This window comes from Taeniopygia guttata, chromosome 1A (genome assembly GCF_048771995.1).
Source record: "Taeniopygia guttata chromosome 1A, bTaeGut7.mat, whole genome shotgun sequence".
Classification (NCBI taxonomy): Eukaryota; Metazoa; Chordata; class Aves; order Passeriformes; family Estrildidae; genus Taeniopygia; species Taeniopygia guttata.
Genome location: NC_133025.1, coordinates 58,903,454 through 58,921,592, shown reverse-complemented (window position 1 = coordinate 58,921,592; position 18,139 = coordinate 58,903,454). Strand labels below are relative to the sequence as shown.

The following is an 18,139-nucleotide window of genomic DNA, read 5'->3' as shown; positions in this document are numbered from 1 at the left end:
ATTTTACACTTCTGTGTGGGCTGTGCCACTCTGTGTGTGCTGCCCTTGACCTTTCCCTCTCATTTACATGGTGGAGGTGACTCCTGGCACAACAGTGCCAGGATGTGTCAGCCACCCACTTGCCCAAGGTCCCTGAGCAGCCCACACAAATATTTCATGTTGAGGATTGTGAAAGCATCGTGGCGGCTGAAGGCATACTAAAAATAGAAGCATTTACTGATTTCTGGTGAACTACAGCAGTACTAATTTCCCTCTGAGGGTTACATGTGGCTGTCTCATATCTGCTGGTAAGGGGGTGTCTCAGTGGGGCCGTGCCTTTTCCTCAAACCTGGAAGAAATGCTGTAAAATTTGTGTTATTCTCTGTACACCTGTGAAGCCTAACAAAGAGAGAAAAAGTAAAAGAACTGGATTTGGGAACAGAGAAACTCTTCAGGGAAATCTGAGGAAAATAAGGCCAAATGCTGAGCTGGAGGAATTTGGGATTTGCCACATGTTAGCATCAGGTGTCAGCAGTGTCATTTCTCTTTGGAGCAAGGAAGCAGAAGACCTGGATGCTAAGGTCAAAAGCAAAAACAGCTCAGGTTTTTTTTTGTAAAAAGAATTCTGCGGATCTGATAGAATTTTAGATCCATCTTGTCTTTAGCTTAGTAATTGTCAATGCCATCATTAAGACACAAAGCAAACAGGCAATGTCACTTAAATATAAGTATATGCATATCATACACACACAAACATTGTCATAAATACCTGTAATTTCTGTTTGCATAAATTCACAGAACCAGACCTTTGTTATTTCTGTAGAATGATCTACTGCTTTGTTTGGAAACTTGCAGAGGTTTTGAACAGTGTCAGTAAACCTCAGTGCACTGTAGCCAATGTTCAATTGCTTTTCCATTGCTTGCCAAAGCCCCAGGCTGAGCTGGTCGTGTAAATCTTAAACCAGGTCCGTGGAACTTGCAGAAAAATCCAAAGACCAAGACCAAAAAACAAACTAACCAAAAAAAAAAAAAAAAAAAAAGAGAGAGAGAGAAAATTAGAAATCAGATGTGCAAGAGAGAATATTCTTGCCAGTAACATGACAGAGTCAAGTTAATTCGAAGTGATTCAAACAAGAGAGATGATTTTTTTTTTTTTTAGATATTGCTGGCCAGTTCTGCATCTTGAATCTGATTGACATATGATACTACTAGGCTGAATGAAGACATTTTGCACATGTTTTTGTTTTAAAGAGCAATTGCTAGGGGTAACACTGGTTCCTTGCAATGTGGAGACATGCCAAACTATTCAGAATTATTCTGAATGAGAGTAGATTGCTGGCTATCTCATGCTTCAAGGTTTGTAGGACTGGGTGCATAATTTAGCATTCCTGACATCACCATGTGATCACATAAACTCAGAGGGTTGGAGAAGTAAATGGAAAGCTCAGCTTCCTACCAGGTGCGCCCATTCACTTCTGTGCATGGGCATTTCCACTACAAGAACTTGAATGAGCTCCTCAGTAGAATTTATGGGAAGATCTTTGACTTTTATAATAATTTCACCACAAAAAGGAATGTTTTGACATAAATTTTTGACAATGGTGTTTGGACTTCTTTTTTTTAATTCCCATCTCTTTCCACTGCTGCCTTTAAGCATTTTCTGCAGAGTTTTATTATTTTTTAAGCTGTACCTTTCAGAATATACTTCCCACATTTGGGGATTTTGGAAAGATTTTTCTGAATGGAAGCTCTTCTGTACCATAAGGTGTTGATGCAATATTGAGAGCAATAGCAAATTAGTTCATTAATTCTTAACAGCACCCTGAATCTGTAGAGGCAAGCTAGGGGGGAAAGTCCTTAAATCTCTGTCAGGATTTAATCCTTCCTTTTGTTTGTTTGTTTGTTTGCTTGGTTTTCAGGCAGCACAGCTGATCCTCCTGTTACAGCCTGTTCACACTTTGGAGTAGCTTCAGTTTCCCTCAGCCTTTGCATCAGATAGCTGAGCAACATAGTACTTCCCAAGTTCTGTTAAAAAAAACCAAAAACCAACAAAACATAAATCAAACCCAAACTAGTTCTATCTGAACTATCAGCCTATGACAAGTTCCCCCCCGGGAAAGAAGAATCAAAGTTTCTGAACTAGCCTCGTTTTCCATGGCATTAGCACAGGGAGGGAGTGGGAGAAAACCCCACAAACTAAACCACCTGCTTTGAAATTTACCTGGCAAACCCACTAACATCTGAGACTGGCTAATCTAAGTTTCCCCATGCTCAGAATTAAAGTTTTCTAGCCTTTTCCAGGCACTGATTTTACCTTAAATTGGACAGCTCAGGCTCTCTCAGAGTCACCAATACATATTTTCAGGCACATGTCCTTACATGGTTTATCTCCACACTGCTCTGATCCCTCTGTGCACTTGTGCATGTCAGTGCTTCCTTTTTAGTGCTTTTGGTCCTGTTCTTTGTCACACAGTGCAAACTGAGAGATCCTCTCTGCTGCTAAGCCCAGATCAGGGCCCAGCACCTCCCAGGGATGCTTTGTCTCAGCGTACACAACATGTCAGAGCATCCTGCCCGAGTGTGTGGCAAGGCACATCAGATGCTAAACATGTCTCAGCAGTGAGCAACAGCAGGGAAAAAATGTGGGGGAATGCAGAAAAAACAGCAAGTGGAGAAATGGAAATACCCCTGCACCAACCCCACAGATGATGGCTTGTGCCCACAGAGTGGACATCGCCAAGAGACCTGGGAATAAATCCAAATGCTGGCAGCAGACCGTGCCCCCCAGGCCAGTAAAGTTTGCTTCTACTCTTTTCCAAACTGTGGTTTGTTAGCTAGCTACTAAAACTTTAAGAAAGTCTAAATTCCTGCAACTGAAACAAGGCCTAACTCTGTTTCAATAAACTTCAAAGTGGAATTGAGGGTTTTTTATGCATTGTATTTTGTGAAGGCATTTGCTTCCAAATTGTGTTAACAAAAATATGTTGTTTGACAGATATCATCTCAGCAAACAGGTTGCTTAATCTGTTTTATTGACAAATTGACTTATTATTTGATCAACTTGAATATAGTCTTCAAGATATACTTCAATTATAAAAAAGTACATGGAACAGAAAATAATGTGTTTAGTCCATCATCTGCTTTCAGCTGTCATTTAAACATTGGTGTGTCTGTAAGAAAAGAAAAAAGTTATCCAGTTGTTTTGATCATGCTGTCAGAACCGTCTTTATTGTCTGGGGGGAATGCCCATGTAATTTCTTCTTCCTTGATACGATAATATCTTGACCTTCCTCATTCAGTCAGAAGAAAGCAGGTTATGATGGCTCTACCCACCACCTACATGAAGTTTCAGATTCTATCAGAAGAGAAACAAAGCATCTCTGGGAGCCAGAATCACTTATACTTCACTCCCTCTGTCTTCTCTTTCAATGGGACCAGGAAACAAAGTGAAGTTAAAAGGTTTTCCTCACTGTAGTCAGAAATGCTTAATTTTTTTTTTAAAAAAAGAACATTCTAAGCTGTTGTGTTGCTGTCTTTTCATTAAGGGGGGTGAGGGTGGGCTGTTGGTTATATTTAGTTTTAAGCCAATAAGTTCCACTCAAAAAGTTTCAAAAGTATAAAGAATAAAACCCAAGTAAGATCCATATGAATTCAGATAATAAGGTGACAGCTTTAAGAATGTTCTTTAGCACATTGTTTTAGAAACTTTCTTCTATCCTCATCTTTGCTGCCTGATTTTGATGGGGGAAATCCTGCTGATCCCTGCCCTGTGGGACTCTGACGCACAGGCACAGAGAGATTGAGAAGATCAGACAAGATTTAAATCTGGACCTACAGAAACAACGTGCTACCTTTGGCTGTTTGCTCTTGAAACTTAACATCAGAAATAAATTAATACTTGGGAGCAAGGCAGTCACTAAAAAAAAAAATCCTCCATTTAGTCCATTTCTGGGTGTCAATCCCAATTTGTCTGTTTGCAATTATACTCACAGTAGGGGGATCAGCACCACTAAAGATAATTTAAAATACCCCATTTTGTTATTAAAAATCCCTCTGGACTCCACATAATTACCAGTATTGAAAATCTTAGCCCTTTAAAATCAAATGGAATAGACTTTTCATTGGGAAAGTAAATGCACAAACTGAATTTAAAAACCCCTTAAGTCGTCAATACAAAGGAAAATTATTTTCTTCTTCTTGTTTAACTCAGTGGGTAAATATATCCTTAGAGGGAAGTTGAATAGTCTTTTGATGCACAAAAGCTGGATTTTGATAAAATGAAGCCCCTAAAAGAAGCGCCAAATGTGTTAAAAATATGGGAGCGCTAGAAGTGACAACAAAATCAGACCCCGAGCTGTACCATTCCCGGCCTCAGTTTAGCAAAGCACAGATCTGACTAATGGAAACCTGCTCACAGAGAAAAGAACAAACCCAAACCACTCACAATTTGCTCCTCTTTGGAGTTTTTTCTATTTTTTTAAACTGCAGACATTTAATGCCATGCTTGTCTGAGAGCTTTTCCTGTAGCTAATAAAACTTTGCACTGTAGTGCCTTTAATCCACAGATCTCAAAGTGCTTTGCAGGCATTAATGAATTAAACCTCATAACACCCCTTTGAAGTAGGCATTATTACAGCAGTCTTAGAGATGGGCTGAGTAATTTTCCTGAAGTTGTAGAGCAAGTCCCTGACAGAGTCAGGAATAGCTGCTGAAGTCCTGCATCTCAGCCGCTTCTGTAACCACCCTGCCATTCTCCCAGATTAGCTCTCTTAAATCATTTTAATTTTAAATAATTACTTTGATTTACTTACTGTATTTAAGTCGTATCTCTGTTAAATACAAGGGGAGGCTTTGATTTATCCTTGGTGGGTTAGGCATTCAGTGCCTGTGGAAGTTGTGCTGATAATGTGAAGTTAAACTGACACAAATCTCCTAAAGGGGGGGCACAGGAGGGGCTGTGCAGGGCTTAGCTTGAGCCCCATCCTCAGGCAGCCCCACCCAGCTCTGTGCAGCTCCATCAGCTGGGCTGACACTCACCTGTGGCAAGCACATTCTTCTCTCTCTCAAGATTTTTTCATAGAGGAGCACAGAGGAAAGAATTTCTACTTCTGCTCCTTGTTTTTCCCATCTGAAATGTGTTTGGAGAATTGTTTACCTGGGGTGATTGTTTGATTGGATTCTGGTGAGGATTGTTTGAGCCTGATGGCCAATCCAACCCACCTGTGGCTGGACTTGAGCGAGAGGGTCACCAGTTGTTAGATATGGTAGTTAGAAAAAGTAGGTATGCAGTTTTAGTATCTCCTTTAAATAGTATATTAATGTGTTATAGTATAGTTATAATAAAGAAATCATTCAGCCTTCTGAACAGAGTCAGACGTTATAATTTCTTCCCACTGGGTTCGCCTGCATTTACAATACTCACCCAGCCCTGCAGCACTGGTGCTACTGCCTGAAACACCAGCAGCATTTTCCAGGGGTGATCATCTGCACTAAGAAGGGTCTTCTCATGGCTACAGCCATGCCCATGCCACACTTTACACACATTAGGTGACACACATTACACACAATACCAGCCCTCCCTCTTGACCCTGCTAACTAAGACTAAACATGCAGTCGAGATTCAAACCAAGCCTAACTTCCTTCAAAAAGCCATTCAATCTTGAATTGCCACACAGGGCTGGCAGAGTGTGCCCTAGCCCTCTGATTCCTGCTTTTAATTAGTTTTTCAGTGATGTATATACCATTCTACTGTCCTTTAGGCCCAGCTCTACTGAAAGACTCCCTGCTTGAAGCATTTTAGGTTTTTGTGGAGAGGTGCATTTTGGTGTGGCTTTAGCCTCTTCGTAAAGGCTTGGCCTCCACAAGGAAGGGGTGAAAAGCATGCCTGATTTTGGTCAAAGTGACATTCCATGCTGCCTCTGACAGCAGGTTTAGAAGCGTCCTAAAAGGTAAATTGCTGTAAATCTGCAAATAACCAACCCCAAAATCAATTAATTGAAATTATTAATCTCATGTCAAGCATCTCTCTCTGATCAGGTTAGTGGGTGGGAAGCTCTCATCACATCCTCAGCCCTAGGGCGCTGGGTGGTGGTGACAGCTGAGTTGTGTGGGGCACCCAGTGCTCTGAGCAGAATCTGTCTGTGGTGGAGGACAGCTCCATCTGAGCACGTGGTCCTCTCCCTGCTTCCCTGGCCACAGACACCTGCTGCTTTGCCAGCAGAAAAAAAGCACCCAGTACCAAAAACCCCAGAGCACCAAGCAGTGCCTTTTCTCTCAGGGTGTTGGATACAGCCAGCCATCTCCCAGGGCTGGACTTCCAAGTGGCCAGGCCAGATGTGGTGTCAGGGGAGGTGGGAGGTCCACAGCTGTGTGTGGGCAGTGGGAACCTGTGACCTAGCTGAGCAGTGCCAGAAGGCCGTGGCTGTAGTGATGAATGCAGTGCTTGCACGACCGAAAGTTGGACAGCAACGGGTCCAAATCATACCTGGGAACCTGCATGGACTTAGATCAAATTTACTTACTGGAGAGAAACACTCACAGAGCTGCTGCTAATCCATCCCAGAGCAGAGATAGCAGGCTGCCACCACTGTATCCTGCACAGCTGCTCCTGCAGGGATGTGGTGCAACTGGGGCACAGCTGATGCTCACAGGGCTGCCCACACCACCAGCCTTCCTGAATTAAGCCAAGGATGCTACAGTGCTCATTCTTTTTCCTGTCTTTGTGGTTACCTCACAACAATCTCTGATTGCAGTGCATAAGCGCTACTGTAACACCACCAGACACACACGGAACATCCCAGGGACTGAAATTAGTTCCTGCAACTCTCTAGATGGTCTCAGGCACCAGATTCCTCAGATAACTATGTTCAAAGGATTTTCTGTACCTTTGCAGCATGTGTTTTCCACTGGCTGGCCTGACAGACGCTGCCTGCTGTTCTCCCACATTGCTTTCCTACAGTATAGCTGAATATTTATTATCTGGGAGCTTATTGACAAGCTCCCCTGCACCCTTCTCTCACTGGTGCCAAAGTCACAGTGCTGAGCTTCCTCGTGAGGCACATACGCTTCCCATAACCTTTCATGGCTTCTGCGGGGGGTCTTTTCACTTTCCTACACACACAGAGCCTGCTATGTTCCTTTCTTGGTAGGAATGCGCTAATTGTCACACATCTTTCTTTTTAAAATAGTTTAATGTCATAATGATCCTCATTTTCTTCCTTCCTGCTACAGGCAATTGCTGGAATGTTTTAGAAGTTTTTGGAAAAAAACCAAAACAAAACAAACCCCAAAAAACCTAAAACCAAACCTAATCAAAAAAAAAAACCCTAAAAAAAACCCCACCCAACCCAAACCCCCTCACAACTTGTCTAGGGAGCGAATTGTTACCACTCCGAAGGCTGGGCAGTATCACTTAAGGACACTAGAAACTTATTTTTTTCACTTCAGCTGCATACTTAGGGCTTAACTAGCTGTCATTCCTGGTTTTGCAAAGCCCATCCTTATCTACACATATTACAGTTTAGATGTATCTTTAGCTTAGATTGTCTAAGGTTCTCCTTGACATTTTTCCACCACAAGGTTTAGGGAACTTTGTTGCTTCTGTCAGGCACCAGCCCCACCAAAAAGGGAAAAAAAAAAAAAAAAAAAAAAGAAAAGGAAAAAAAAAGTTCTAAGTCACTCCATCTTTGCGTTGGGCGGTGAGAAGACATCACCTGCTGATCCGTGGGCAGTGTGGGCCATGTCAGCACCAGAGAGGGGCTCCCTACATCACATATTGCTGACAGTACCAGAAAAACAGATATTGAGGAGTGAAACCATTCTGACCTTTATTGGCCTGAGCCACCATCACATTGTTTTTCTCAAGCCCATTTCCACTTCCACTGGACAGGTGCTCTGGAGGTGCTCTTGGCTGTATCAGGGAGCTACCAGAACAGATCTCTGGTTTGTTGCTGGGAAGTTTCAGGTGCCACCTCACTCACGGGAAGAGCACAGAGGACAACCTGGCAAACCAACGAAGTGGGGACAGGTTTGAAGGATCTCCACCAGCTACCTCCTGCTTCCCCAAATACTGCCTTTTCCCTTTAGGAAATCTGGAAACACAGAGCGGCATCTGTCAAGCCGTTTTCACTTGAGAGTAAGCACTCATCAGAACAACTTACTGTCAAAAACAGGTACAAATTCATTTCTTCCCACTTCGTGCCATATGCTGCTCTCAAAACTTCATGAACTGTTTAGGCAGCATGTTGGGACATTGTGACTAACTATGAGTAGAGCTATTTTTTCCATAGCTTGGCGTCACTGGCGTTTATAATTGGGTGTTTCCCTGGGCACACATGGCTGTGGCAGGAGAACTCAGCCTGGCAAGGTGGGCATAGGCCAAACCTCTGCATCCGGCCACCTGCTCATCATCCTGCAAACTGCACTGGCCACAATGCTGAGGGACTGCTCCTTCTGTGCTAATGCTAGCACTGGAAAGGTGGGGTGATCTTTTTCTCCTGTGGTTTGATGAAAATCTTGACTCTTGGAGCAGACTGGTAAGCGGAATCTAAGTCTCACTCTCTGCTGCTTGAGACCAGGTTTTGTTCTCCTGACAGGAAAGTTTGCTAGCACGGCCTTTGCTGTAAGAAGTGGGAAACAGACCACAGGATAGGTAAAGAACACATTTGTTGTTTTATTGGTGCCTTGCAGGGCAGTAATACTGAAAAAGGGGAATGCAAAAGAAACAAAAAACCCAAAAACCCAGGATGGTGGCAATCCACATAGTATTTTTTAAAGAGTACATCAACTCCTGTTTTTTTTCATTTATTGTGGCATGAATGGTAACATAAAACCAAAACATGAAAATATACAACTTATATTACACTATGTGTTATGAACAAAATATAAATCTATAACTCTATGTTATATTTACATAATTATTTCTTTTATTAAATTTCAAGTGAGATGGTAGGTTGCACATACTTTGTTTTAAGCTCCAGGCATTTGATTGTCTCTATTTCTTTTCTATTTTCATTTCACTTGTAAAATCCAAAATGTTAGAAGTAGTAAGAGCTTTAGAGCCAATGGAGCTATATAAATACTGTTTCAGCAAACCAGTGACAAAAAACACTGGGGAGTAGAGAAATCAGTCAGTAGAAAAAACAAACTTGACATGTTCTTCAGTCTGGGAAACTGACAAGTTAAGATAAAGTGGAAAAATGTAAATATAAACCAAGCTAAACAGACATCCCATGCCCTGTGAATTGAGGATACACTTGAATCCACACCTAGTGAATTACACAGTTATTTGCGAAATGGAAGGGATGGTTCTATCCAGAAGTGGTCAGACAAAGAAACTTCCTATCCCATACCTTGTGCCCTGAAACGTCCAAGATACCACACAGCTGCCTTTCTTTACAGCAGATGAATTCTTGCTCAGGAAGACCTACATTTCTATGGAGTATAATTATTTTTGATGTTACAAATGTGATGTCAGAGGCTTCTTCGGGGACAATAACAGCTCATCTCTTTGGATTAAAAAGAAAAAGCCCTGAAAATGTGCTGTAAAAAGGTTAAAGACAATTTACTTTCTAAAGAATGATTTAATTAAAGACAGTCTACTGTAGTAACCAAATCTTTGAAAAAATGTCTTCGAAGAAAGAATTTCTTCCATATGCATTTATAATAAGAGGATTTGGTTACAAAACTAATTAAATGCTATGGTAATAGCTAGTGTTCTTTTCTGGGGGCCTGATTAATATAGCAGAATGGTTAGATAAAGATGTTAAATGCACTTAAAAATCCTATTTTACTAATATAAGGCATGAATAAATGGAAAAAAGGATATACTCTGCGTTATTTAATTGAGCTTAGAAGCAAGTGCCTCAGGTTTTTTTCCTTTTATTTTCCCATTTTCCCCACTGCTGGAGATGTTCCTTCTCAAACTCCAAAGATGCATGGTGGCTTCAGGAGGAGATGGCCTGTACAACCCCCCCAAGGCAGCTCCCCAGGACCATCCTGGCTCACCAGCTTCCCAGAAAAGAGGGGAACAGGGCCACCTTGGCATTAGGGCCTCAATGACCTTCAAGGTGAATAAACCCTTATCTCTTCCAACCTGTTTTTTCTACATGCTCCAGGGCACAGAGTGCAGGAAAAAAAAAAAAAAAAAAAAACAAGAAGATAATTTTTATAAATGTATATTTTGCTTTTTAGATTTTTTTTTTTCCCCCAGAAAATTCAAGAGGGACAAACAGTACCATATTTTCAAATCTGGTCTTCTACTGCTGAAGGTTATATGGGTGCTCATCCTTGGACCTAAGAAAACATTAACATGGGCATTAAGCATTTTGCTGGTGTGGAACCCCAGAGCCATTTTTTAAAAATCTATGTTTTCATCTTTTGGCCTCTTTTTTGTTTCCTTTTTAACATTTCTGCATGGGCTTCAACATCCCAAATGTGAAAGAGGGGGCCAGTGTGCTACAGCAACCCCAAGGAAAGGCAGGCTGGGGCACAGCCTGTCACAGGGAATGTGCATGGGACAAAGTCAGCCCTGGCTGGGGCAGTGAGGACAGCTGGGGGTTCTGGGGAGGGCACTGCCCCACCCCTGGGGCCCACGGACACCAGGCTAGGGACACCAGGCACTGCCCCATCCCCAGTGCCCACAGATACCAGGCTGGGGGCACCAGGCTGGGGACACCAGGCACTGCCCCATCCCTGATGCCCCCGGACACCAGGCTGCCACCAGCAGCCTCTCCTGGGAATTCAGGGCTTGCATTTGGTCCCAAGGGCCCCCTTCCCACTGACCCCTGCCACCCCAAGGCTTGCTCCAACCCCATCAGGCAGCGTGACACGTACCTGGAGCTAAAACAAAGTATTCCTGGTCGCCCGAAGTGACACAATTAAACCAGAGAGTCTCTCAACTGTGGTGGAAATCAAGCATCCAGCAAATGTGAGGTGAACCCACAACAGTCAGAAGTAATTTGGTCACAAAGACAGGGAACAAATTTAGAAGTTAAAAAAAAAAACAAACAAAAATAAAAAGGAGCAAATATCTGTTTTCACATAATAATGATATAAAAACAATTGTCTATTTTTTTTTCTTCTTATCCAAACAGAGTGCTTCAAAAAAATTGGCTCTAGATGACTGGTGTAATTAAATAACTAAAATGAGTGATGAGAGAGCAGAAGTTAATTAAGATTGAAAACAACACTCCCATTAATTCACTCCATCATAATAAACATCAGAAGTTGACATGGCTGGGGCCAAAATTAAAATAAAAGAAAGAGAAATGGTGTGAGCAGAAGAAGAAGCGATTTGTTTTCATATGTATATATATATATATTTATATATATATAAAAAGGTAAGGTGGGGAAGGGTATCCATTTTAAATAGCCTAACAGCTTCATTTGCTGCACTGCCAAATTAGAACAGAATAAAATAAAGTTTAAAAAGGGGGGAGGGTGTAAATAAATTATACATAATTTACTAATCTGGGAACAGCTGACCATTATTATTATTATTATTACCATTCAACACTAGCAAGAAGAGGCAGTTCAACTGAAAAAAAAAAACAAAACCCCAACACAGTCATAAACTACAAACAAAAAAGAACCCTCTCTGACACGGAGGATACAATCAGCTACTCCAAGCATAATTTCAGAGCAAATCTTCTGAGAGAGAGAAAATAGAAAAGAATTTTTCAAAGCAGAGGTGGAAATTGGAAAACAGAGAACAAAGAAAAGGAATGTAGCAGGGTAAAACTGTCACATGCCCAAACATCGGAGTATTGTCCTAAGTGTTCAATGGCATTTGCTTTTTGCTTTGCACGAGGCCTGCAGAGGTCAAGTTACACTTCAAGTGGAATTTCAAGAGGCAAAAGGCATTGCCCCCTTCCTATCTGTCCTGTTCATCGTCCTGCACCTGGCATCAAGTCCCATCATTGAGGGACTGTTTGCAAAATCAGGGCTGCCAAACAGTGGCGAGCAGGGCTCTGGTGAGTGCTTGGGCTGGGATCTCACTGCCACTAAGATGTGTGGGGCTAACTGTACAAGTTAGAGGTGGTAACAACAGCAATGCAGCTCCCTCTGGGAGTAGGGATTCACAAGGAAGCAACATGAAGTTGGCATCCCCAGTTAAAAAAACAATTTGGACGAAGGTTTTTGCCACAGCACGATGCCAAGACCTTCCCTTCCCGGGCGCAGAGCAGCTCCCAGACACCTTCCTCATCTGGCTGTGGCTGCCCAAGGAAGACAAAACTGCCCAAGCAATGTGAGTGGTCTGAAACAAGACTGGAAATAGTTTAGCACAGGAGACTGTTTTTCCAGTTGTGAGAGACAGCAGTGAGGGAAACTCAGCACTGCAGTGGCCTGAGTTCTTGTAACCCCACTCGGAATATGGAAATGCCCTCAGAGCTACCAGCCTTCCTTCCCATGCAAACATCCCACTGATAAAAGAAGAATTTCTGCCAGTGCACAGGAGAAAAGTCAGCGAAAAAAAAAAAAAGCCTTTTGAATCAGAAATCAGTTCTCAACCACCCTGAAGGTATGAGTTCATCAGAACTGGTCTCAGTTGGTGGTAACTTAATTATGCTCAGTGCGTGGTAAATGAGTTACTGTGTCCCGTGCAGAACAAACCACATTTTGGACAAGCCTTTTATGTTGTTTATGGTGCCACCTGAAGTGCAAACTAAAAATAAAGGTTTCTTAAAGACCAAGTCACTTGGAGGGTGCAGGACTTAATTCTGGAACATGGTTTTTGCTCATGATAATCCAGGATTATTCTTATTAGTACCATAAACACGCACACATGAAAATCCAAGACCATAAAATATTTTTTCTCTAAATTTCTTATGTCTTTCTCTCTCTCTTTTTTTTTTTTTTTTCACCTGAGAACAGCACCTACAGTTTCCTTTAAAAAGCAAAAGCAAAAATATATGACTAATCTCACCAGCTGCTGGTATATCAGGTTCTCCAAGGGATTGTCTAAAATATAACACTGTCCTAACTTAAGACAGAGCAAGAAGAAAATGAAAAGCCAAAGAAAAACAAAACAAGAAGGGACCAACCTAAAGAAGCAAATTCGACTAGTTCAGCGCTTTAGTACAAATTTGGCACTTGTTCAAAGACTCAGTATGGTGTGCAACTGATAAAGAGAAGTCCTCTCTTGAAAGGAAATGCTTGTTGGGGTTAACAGAAAGACTCCCCACTTCCTTCCTTGCCAGCCACGCACACAGGCACGCACACACACACACTTCTAACCCAGATTTGACAGGGAGGAGGAGGAGAAGGAGGAGGAAGAGGAAGAGGAGGAGGAGGAGACAGAGGGGGTTAAAAGGAATTTTATCTTTTTTTTTTCCTGTCAGGTGCATTACCAAAAAAAAAAAATTATTTCTCTTTAAACTGTAGCACAAAACAACAAAACACATTCACAAGCCACTTGTTGGCACTGTGTACCTGAGTGAGAATTTCTAGAACATTGTAGAACAAACAGCCATAAAGTTTATTTGAAAAAAAAAAAAAAAAAAGGTCAACGAGTAAGACTTCAGTGCTTGGGTATAGCAGCTGAATTACTGGCATTATTTTACCCATAGCTTATATCATTCTGTTGTTGTTGTCATTGTCTTTGTTTCCTTTCTTTTGAGCCTTTTTTCTTCTGATGCAGGCTGATGTCTATTAGTCAGCTGATGTCCCAACTAGTTAAGACTAACAGTTAAAGTAACAGTCAGTGTATGAGAAAGTTAATGTGCTTGGCCACTGGCAAGGATAAACCAGATGGGGCTTTATTTATTTGTTTTTTTCTTTCCTCCTTGGAGTCCTGCAGGTGGCGAGCTGTGGGGACCCCAATCAGTTGGCCTGCCCTGCAATGTGGTTTTCACTGTCACTGCCATAGTCTGCATCGGGGTCGTCCTCCTCCTCATCGTACTCATCGTAGATCTCCCCGTTGGCGTCGTCGGGCTGCATCTCCTCCTTGATGTGCGGCTCCTCGCCCTTGACCCCGTAAGTGCTCTGGATGACGGGTATGCTGGGCTCGGGGCTGCTGGACACGCTCGAGTGCTCCGAGGGCAGGTGTGGGGAGGGCATTCCCGCCATGGCGATGGCTCCCGGGTACACGACGCCCGCCGTGGCCATGGGCAACTGGGCCTGTTGCCTGCCAGGAGGAAGAGAGTGAAGGATGTTGGAATGCTGCATGGAAGACCAGGAGGGTGAGCTCAACAGCGCATATTCTCGAGCATGCAGAGGAACTCTTGCATCAGCATTCAAAACTCACTGAGCGATGCTTCACAAACAAACCCAAATCAATTCCACTGATAGGAAAACCCCACCTCTGGAAGCATCTCTAGCTGTTACCTGAGCTACACAGCTTCAGCTTGCCTGCTTGTGAGGGAAACTTCTCCATTCAGCTTGGTACCACCCAAAAATAAACATGCTTGCCAACTGTGGTCCAACTTAAAATTTTGAAAAGCTTCCTTTTGAAAAATCCAACCTGTTATCAGCACTGGACATAAGAGTCACAGTAACAAGACATAAATTGCCAGTAGGAGAGAGGCAGCAAAGTCTAGGTAGACTGCACAGGAATGGGAAGGTGCTGCAGGAAAATGTCACTGAATGAGGAGAAAGCAGAGACAATGCTTACTCCACATTCATTTGGGGACTTGATCATTACTAGAGAGAGGAACAGTGGCCTAAAGGCCTCTAAAGGCCTCCCACTGGAAAGTGAGAGTTTCCACTGGGAGCAGCCCTTGTGAAAAGCAGATCCTCTTTTCCCAAAGAGAATTTTTTTTTGTCTCTTTTATCCCACAGGTGGATAAAATTGGGAAAAGGCAGACTTAAAATGGTAGTGGGCATTATTGAAAAATAAATAAAAAGCAAGAAAACAACATGAGCATTTGAGAAAATCTTCTACAGGATGCCTTCATACATCTAAGCCTTGGAAACCTTTCTGCATTAAAAGAATTATTGTAGGGTACAGAAATTCCCTTTGCATCAAGAGCACTAACTGTTATACCAGTGTTTGTTTCTCTGAGAAGCTTCAGAGTCCCAACAAGCCTAGAGGTTTAAAATTCATGCTCCTTTTGTTGCCTTCCTGCATGAAGTAATTCCATTGCAGTAATTCTGTTCAGCACATGCTGCACATTGTAATGTCATCAGCGGTGTGTCCATCTGCACTGAAAAGCCTTGCCACAGGAGACAGGGTAGATTCTCCTGAGATGAACATTCTTAATTAACAATGAAATCCTTCCCTGTTCCCCTGCCTGCCTGCCCTGGCTGCACAGTAAGCCTCACAGAGTACAGTGATCCTGAAAGACTTTCCTCTGCCAAGCAGCTTTATACTTGTTTGGAATTGCTTGCTGCATTTTCAGATACTTCCTGCCTGCCATCCAAGCAAAGCCTCCCTCCACAGAGCCCCTATTTCCACTTTTCGGAAACGACCCAAGTTGTCTCAGCTAAAGATACAGCTCTTGAAGTAGGGAGCAGATCTAATTTGCATTTTATTCTTAATTCATTAGGAAGGCTTTTGTTTTCTGGAGTCAGCATCTCTGCAACAAGATTCAGCACACTTAAATTTGTTTTAATATTTAACAATAGGAACACTTTGCACTTAAATGGTGCTTTTCAGAGTGCTTTTCAAATATTAAATAATTTAAGAATAGTATTTTTCCACCTCTATGGGATGTCCAGCTTAGAGGATCTTGCAGCAGTCCTCTGATACTACTGTATTAGGGCTCTCAGCAGGCCATGCTTGACACGCTACCACTAAAGATGAGGACACTGAAATAGGGAACATTAAAAAATTCCCAATCTTTCCCACTGCGATTCCTCCAGCACAGCCACTGTTAAACCAAGTACTTACTGTTGTGCCCAGCAGGAGCTGGGCTGGTGTTTAGGAGTTTAGCCCTAAATGACCTGCATTGATGGATGCAACAGATGGGGAACCTAAAGCAGGAATGCAACTGCAGTGCTGTGACTGGTGACATCACACCCCGGCCCCACTGCAGCCACTGGCCACTCTGTCAGCTGCTTCCAGAAAGATTTTGCCCTGGGTTCTGCCCCAGTGCAGATTACATCCAGAAATGTCTTGATTTCAATGTCAGCCTTGTTTGGAAAGCTGAATTTCTGCAGGCAGAATGTTACAAGGTTAATTTTTTTCCCCATGATGAGGCATGCATGTTAACCAGATAAGCAGAGTTCTTGGGGCTCTGTTGCCACCTATTCTTTTTCCATAAGGCCCCCTCCTTTTTTTAATCTCTTGATGCTGAATGTTGGCTGAGTTCCCTGTGTTTGTTTCAGTGCTTACCACTGGGATCACTGGACCTGCCAGCACCACAGGGTTAAGCAGCTCAAATTTCTCTGCTGAGCAGCTTATTCTAACAATGCACACTGTAGCTGTTTAAAACAGTCTGGTGACACTTAACAGTCACTGGATAGATGTTCTCTCCTTTATTGCTACTTCTAGCCATTAACTAAAGAGATGTGCAACCCAGTTAATACCAAAAGGGTTCTAAACCAAGATGAAACAGAACACAAGTTCCTTTATTTCAGAGGGTCGCTCTTGTTGCTGGTTTTGCTTTTTTTTCTTAGGATCCCTGTGTAGCTTTTAATTTTCTCAAGTGAATACAGAATATTGTGGAATATTTGATCTGCTGTAACCAACACCAAGGAATCTCTGCAGAAGAAAAATATATGCTAGTATTCTAGGCACATTTTATTCTAATCATATCAAACTGATCTATTTGCTGTTTGTCAGAACTGTTCTTAAAATTTCTGCTCAACAGAAAGCATTTAACTTGCTGGACTGCAAGACACTCCCTGGAAGCACAAATGAACAATGCAGACATGATATGAATACAGCTTGGCATCAATCAACTGAGTCACATCCATATTCCAGCTCAGGTTCAGTGTGTTCAGCAGTCCTTTTGCAGACCACTTGCCACAGATCCTACTGAATACAAACTCCTTTTTTGGCTTTTGGATCCAGAGGCACTACCACAGATTCCTTTAGATACTCTCTCTGAGGCCTCACAATATTTGTAAGATTTTACTAGAAGACTTATTTCATTAGAAATAAGTTTCATTAGAAAATCTTAAACCCTTTTTTTTTCATGATCAGAGCAGAAATGAGACAGCTGGCGGAGGCATTAAGATGAGTGTAAACCAGAGACAACAGAAAGCTTCCTAACATTGCCTAACCTCCTCCTGGACCACTTTGCTATGAAGTACAACTCTCATTTCTGTTAGCAACATCCAACACCCTTGCTAATAAACTACCATTAAGAATTAAGGTTTCTCCCTGTTTTTTGTTTGTTTTTGGACAGAACGAGCAGTGCTTGTGGGAGGTGCCATACCCAACATTGAAGTACTGCCTCATCTCCTGGCGTCGGTTGCGCATGATGGCCTTGTACTCGCCAATGCGTAATTTCTTGCCATCCACGAGGCAGGTACGCTTTGGCCTGGGCTTGTACTTGTAGTCTGGGTATTTCTCCAGGTGCTGCTTGCTGAGCCGGGCCTGCTCCTCATAGTATGGCTGCTTCTCTAGGTTTGTCATAGCTTTCCAGCGAGATCCTGTCACCAAAAATAAAAAAAAAAAGAGGAAGAAAAGTGATGAGATGCTACTCATCCCCAAACGCCACAAGGCAGAGGAACAAGTAGGTCACCCAGGCCACCCTAAGGCCATTTGGCTTTGGGCTGGGAATCTGTCAGAGCTTCTAGACAGGGTTCTGGTCTTGTTTGTATTTGACTCATAAACCTCCTGGGTACAGCCAAAATGCAGAGAGAGGCGGCCCTGGAAATTTTGACTCAATATTTTACTGAAATTTATCTCCCTTACAATGCCTTTCAGGTGGTCAATAAAGCTATGATCCTGACAACGGACAACCCCTGACACTCAGTTCCAGGAAACAAGGCAGTGTATTTTGGAGAAATGGACACACAGAGTGTGCTCTGCTGTGTCCCCACACTTTCCCTTGGCCACGTGCCTGTTCACACCTCCTGCTCATGGAAGGCTCCATGTGCTGCTGTGATCCACAGCTGGATCAGGTCATCACATTTGGATACACACAAGCCCAAGCCTCATCATTCCTGACAAACACTGGGTCTTTCTGGTTCCCAGGTTGGTAGTCAGAAGAGGAACTGACTGTAAATGCTCTCCAGTCAGGTACAGGAGCCTGCAAAGCCTCCAAAGCAA

At 42.7% G+C, this 18,139-nt stretch overlaps 1 protein-coding gene across 44 annotated transcripts in view; it reads right to left on the bottom strand.

The window, feature by feature from the left end:
• Nucleotides 1-8,626: 8,626 nt before the first annotated feature.
• Nucleotides 8,627-18,139, bottom strand: part of SOX5 (SRY-box transcription factor 5) — a 612,816-nt gene continuing 603,303 nt past the window's right edge. For all 44 annotated transcript variants that reach the window (XM_072923570.1, XM_072923583.1, XM_072923589.1 and 41 more), the window contains 2 exons: nucleotides 17,301-17,517; nucleotides 8,627-14,104 (listed from right to left, as the gene is read on the bottom strand). In XM_072923570.1, coding sequence (XP_072779671.1) covers nucleotides 13,801-14,104; nucleotides 17,301-17,517 — 521 coding nt within the window. In that variant the 3' untranslated portion in view covers nucleotides 8,627-13,800. The remainder of the gene's footprint in view (nucleotides 14,105-17,300; nucleotides 17,518-18,139) is intronic.